Source organism: Scylla paramamosain, chromosome 47 (assembly GCF_035594125.1).
Source record: "Scylla paramamosain isolate STU-SP2022 chromosome 47, ASM3559412v1, whole genome shotgun sequence".
Lineage (NCBI taxonomy): Eukaryota > Metazoa > Arthropoda > Malacostraca > Decapoda > Portunidae > Scylla > Scylla paramamosain.
Genome location: NC_087197.1, coordinates 2,267,501 through 2,272,500, shown reverse-complemented (window position 1 = coordinate 2,272,500; position 5,000 = coordinate 2,267,501). Strand labels below are relative to the sequence as shown.

At 44.2% G+C, this 5,000-nt stretch overlaps 1 protein-coding gene across 2 annotated transcripts in view; it reads left to right on the top strand.

Annotated features, from left to right (window-relative positions):
- The window catches only part of LOC135094957 (adhesive plaque matrix protein-like), a 14,997-nt gene that overhangs the window by 9,623 nt on the left and 374 nt on the right, over positions 1 to 5,000 (top strand). The window contains exons 5-9 of one of the 2 annotated variants that reach the window (XM_063995498.1): positions 300 to 446; positions 1,371 to 1,657; positions 3,109 to 3,618; positions 3,783 to 3,824; positions 4,703 to 5,000. The exon at positions 4,703 to 5,000 is cut by the window's right edge and continues 374 nt beyond it. In XM_063995498.1, the coding sequence (XP_063851568.1) occupies positions 386 to 446; positions 1,371 to 1,657; positions 3,109 to 3,618; positions 3,783 to 3,824; positions 4,703 to 4,780 (978 nt within the window). In that variant the 5' untranslated portion in view covers positions 300 to 385 and the 3' untranslated portion in view covers positions 4,781 to 5,000. The remainder of the gene's footprint in view (positions 1 to 299; positions 447 to 1,370; positions 1,658 to 3,108; positions 3,619 to 3,782; positions 3,825 to 4,702) is intronic. The other variant, XM_063995499.1, reaches the window with a different exon arrangement.

The window sequence follows — 5,000 nt, the reverse complement described above, 5'->3', positions numbered from 1 at the left end:
CTTAACCTAACCTAACCTAACCTAACTTAACCTAACCTAACTTAACCTAACCTAACCTAACCTAACTTAACCTAACCTAACTTAACCTAACCTAACTTAACCTAACCTAACCTAACCTAACCTAACCTAACCTAACCTAACCTAACTTAACCTAACCTAACTTAACCTAACCTAACCTAACCTAACTTAACCTAACCTAACTAAACCTAACCTAACCTAACTTAACCTAACCTAACCTAACCTAACCTAACCTAACTTAACCTAACCTAACTTAACCTAACCCAACCCAACTTTGTCAGGCGTTGTGCTGCCAGAGGTGGAGGAGGAGGAGCCAGAATTCTTCTCCAAGGTGGGGGAGTCCAAATTGGCTCTCCTAGGGGGCGTGATGGGAGCCAAAACTGCTGTGCTGGATGGACTCAAGGAGGCAAGGGAGTCTCTTGTCACAGGTGAGAGAGAGAGAGAGAGAGAGAGAGAGAGAGAGAGAGAGAGAGAGAGAGAGAGAGAGAGAGAGAGAGAGAGAGAGAGAGAGAGAGAGAGAGAGAGAGAGAGAGAGAGAGAGAGAGAGAGGCTTCTTCAGGTAAAAATATATAAAATAAATGGTGGCAGCGGTGGGATACGAGAGAGAGAGAGAGAGAGAGAGAGAGAGAGAGAGAGAGAGAGAGAGAGAGAGAGAGAGAGAGAGAGAGAGAGAGAGAGAGAGAGAGAGAGAGAGAGAGAGAGAGAGAGAGTTGTTATTGTTATTGTTGATGTCTATATATTCTTCTTCTTCATTATTTTTCTCTTCTTCCTCTTCTTCTTCTTTCTGTACTTTTCTTTTAATTATCATGTTTTGTGTTACTTTTCTTACTCTTGTTGTTGTTGTTGTTGTTGTTGTTGTTGTTGCTCTTCTTCTTCTTCCCTCTTCTTCTTACTTTTCTGATTTTCCTACTCTTTCTTCATCTCCTACTCTTCCTCCTCCTCGTTCTCTTCATCTACTCCTTCTGTTTATCTTCTTTTTCCTCCTCCTCCTCCTCCTTCTCTACCTCTTTCTTTATCTCATCCTCTTCTCCGTCCTTTCCATTCCTGCTTGTCTTCCTCCTCCTCCACCTCCTCCTCTCTTATTTCTCTTCCTACTTATCATTCTCTTGTTATCCTCTCCTTTCTCCCTATCCTACATCTCCTCCTCTTCCTCCTCTTTTCTTCCTTCTCTTAAAAATACTATTGCTTTTCATACCCTTGTTTTCCTCTCTTCATCTCATTCATTCATCTCCTCCTCCTCCTCCTCCTCCTCCTCCTCTTGTCTTCTCCCTTATACAAATACTACCTCCATCTCTTTTCCAACCATTCAACTCCTGCTTCTTCCCTCACCACCACCACCACCACTACCACAGGCCTCAAGAGTGCAGTGACGGCTAAAACAGAGGCTTTTAGCAGTCTCACCAAGGGGTCCCAGCTCAAACACAAGGAACAGAGAGTACCAGTAGGGGCCGTGGTGCCTTACCCCATCTACCCCCCGTACCCCAAGCCCCAGCAGACGTACCCCCAGCCCTCCTACCCCCACCACGTGTACCACAAGGCCTCCTACCCCCCCCACGTGTACCAAAAGCCAGTTTACCAGCACAAGCCAGCGTACCCCCTTGTGGTGTACCCAGCTTATCACCAGTACCAGGCCAAACCGGTGAGAGAGAGAGAGAGAGAGAGAGAGAGAGAGAGAGAGAGAGAGAGAGAGAGAGAGAGAGAGAGAGAGAGAGAGAGAGAGAGAGAGAGAGAGAGAGAGTCTATTCCAAGTATGCATATTTCAAACAAGATTTTTACTTTTTCTTATTAATTTTGTGTGTGTGTGTGTGTGTGTGTGTGTGTGTGTGTGTGTGTGTGTGTGTGTGTGTGTGTGTGTGTGTGTTGAGTCTAGTATGTTTATTTTAGTCTGTTTACTTTGGGTGTGGTTTAAAAGGTAAGAGGAGGAGGAGGAGGAGGAGGAGGAGGAGGAGGAGGAGGAGGAGGAGGAGGAGGAGGAGGAGGAGGAGGAGGAGGAGGAGGAGAGGGAGAAAGGATGCTGTTTTTCGTGTGTGTGTGTGTGTGTGTGTGTGTGTGTGTGTGTGTATACAGCATCTACGTACACACATACATACATACATACACATTTACAAAAAAATAAATAAACAAACAAATAAATAAATAAAAGTAGATAAAAAAAATATAAAAACCAAAATTTCTTCGCCTATTATTAATTTATTTGTAATTCAACCCTTTATTTGTTTTTCCTTTGTTTGCTTAGCTTCTGTTTGCTTCCCCATATATTTATCCCGCTTTTGCTCAGACACCTTCATTGTAACGCCTCTCAGTCCTCCTGTTGCCACCTCTGCTGCTGCTGTTGTTGTTGTTGTTGTTGTTGTTGTTGTTGTTGTTCTCTATGCTTATTCCTTCCTTCGCTTCCCTGCTTATCATCTGCTTCTGGTTCCTATATTCGCTGCTTCCTCGTGGTTTTGTTTATAATCTTCTACTTCCTCTTCTTCTTCTTCCTTCTTCTTCTTCTTCTTCTTCTTCTTCTTCTTCGTGTTGTTTACTTTCTGTTTTCTCTCACTCACGTGTTTTTTAATTTGTTAATCTATACTTCCTCTTCCTCCTCTTCTCCTCTTTCTTATATTTTGGGTTTTGTTGCTTCTCATCTTTCTTCTCATTTTCATCTTTCCCTTCCTCTTCTCTTTTATTTCCTTTTATTCTTTTTTTTCTTTTTTTTTCCTTTTTCACTTTTTCCTTCCTCTTCCTTTTTTTCCTTTTCATTTTTCTCCTTCCTTCACCTTCTCTTCTCTTCTCTTTTCCCTCCTCTTCCTTTGTTCTCTCTTCCTCTTCCTCTCCTCCTGAAGGTCCTCCTCTCCACCAATTTCATTATTCCCTATATTTATCATCCTGTTTTCTTCCTCCTTCCTTTTCTCGTTCTTATTCCTCTTTATTAACCTTATTCCCTCCACCCTGTTATTCTACCTTGCTTCCCCTCTCCTCCTCCTCTTCCTCTTCCTCTTCCTTCACCTCTCCCTTATCCTATCCTCCATTTCCTCCGTGACGCCCCTGGGGAAGCTTGCAGGCAGGTGGGGTGGGGGGGGCAGGTAAGCCTTAACACCAGCTTTACAGAACCCCTTGGAGGCGCTGAAGGCTAAGGTGGAGGGCTACGTGGAAGCGAAGAAGGCAGCTGTGAGTGGAGCCCTGGCCAAGGTGGAGGAGGCAAAGGCAACCCTGAATGCAAAAATTAAGGCACTTTTTAAGAAACCATCTCCTCCTGTGATTTACCCTGTCAAGTCCCCTGCAGGAGGGCCATCTGCCACCTTCTACCCCTTCAGACCCTATCCTACCGTGCCCCTGACGCCACACAAGGGCTATTCCATCAAGCATGTCCCGTCCAAGCCCCTGCCAGCTCCTGTACATCACGTCAAGGCTGCAGTCCCTAAGCCTTACCCAGTCAAGGTCTATCCAGCCCCTCTGCCGGTCCCTACTGTGACCCCTACTGCAGCCCAGACCCCTGCCGCTACCCTAGGCCCTCAGGTAACCCCAGAGCCTCGCCCCATGCTCCCAGTGCCCCAGTACCGCCCCCTGTATGCTGTTCATCCTGCGGCTTCACCCAGCAGCGTAGGACTGAAAGAAAAGGTAGGTGGACTGGAAAATGGGGTGCTTAATGGGTTGTTTGGGTGTTTAATGGGTGAATGGGTCTGTTAATGGTGCTTGTGGTGGGCAGTGGTTAATGTTTTAGTTTGTGGTGCTTCGGTGGTGGTTCAAACTTGCTTCAATTGCTTCGTTTGCTTCACTTTCAGCTCGAGGCGAAGAAGAAGGAGGTGGTGGGAGCGGTTGTTGGCGTGAGTGCTCCTTCTCTCTCTCTCTCTCTCTCTCTCTCTCTCTCTCTCTCTCTCTCTCTCTCTCTCTTAATCCATCCATCTTCCTATCTCCTCTTCCTCTCTATCCCTGTCAGTTTCTTTCTCCCTGTCTCTTCTCTTCTCTACGGCTGTTCATGTCATCTCTCTCTCTCTCTCTCTCTCTCTCTCTCTCTCTCTCTCTCTCTCTCTCTCTCTCTTAATATGGTACCATTTCACTTTTTTTCGCTAATTAATCCCATTTTCTTATTTATATTCCCATTTTTTGTGATTTTTTTATTCATTTTTTTTATTTTTTAGTATATTTTAACGTAGTCTGAGTAGCTTTTAAATATTTTGCTGTGGCGCCTTATGACCGTGGTGTTGCGGCGCCTTAACGTCAGTCAGTCAGTCAACCCTCCATTCCCTCCTTCCCCCTCTCCCACCCCCTTATGTTCTCTCCCTCTCTCCCTCCTTCCCTTGTCTCCTTCCTGCTTGTGTCATGATGAGTATTCCTGCATATAAATAAATAGTAGTTCAGTATCAATAAGACTGTTTACATTCATTTCAACACATATTTAAAATTAACAATACCATAAAATGCTTAAAGTCAATAACACACGTAATAAGATGAACAACAACAACAACAACAACAACAACAACAACAACAACAACAACAAGATCAATAATAGCACCAAAACAAAACAACAGCACAATGAAAACAACAACAACAACAACAACAACAACAACAACAACAACAACAAGATCAATAATAGCACCAAAAACAAAACAACAGTACAATGAAAACAACAACAACACAGAACACACCCACAAATTCAAAAACACGTTAAAAAAAAAAAAAATTATTTACCCTAATTTTGCAGGCGTTTGCGAAGTTGAAGGCGCCTTTCCAGTACCTGCACCCCTCTTACTCCTACTATTACGCCCCCCAGCAGTGGTAGAGGCGAGGTAAGGGGCTGAGAAGGCGGCAGGGCTACGGAGGATGGCAGAGAACAGTGATTAAGCACGTGGTAAACAAACTCCGGTTAGCCGCCCTGCTCGTGACGTCATAGCAAAGACCGCAGGGTTAAACTAAAATTAAATGTATTGGGTTAAAATATGATTGTGTAATCTTAGCCTACATTAGTAAATAGCGTGTAATATTTTGTTTTTTATAGGGTA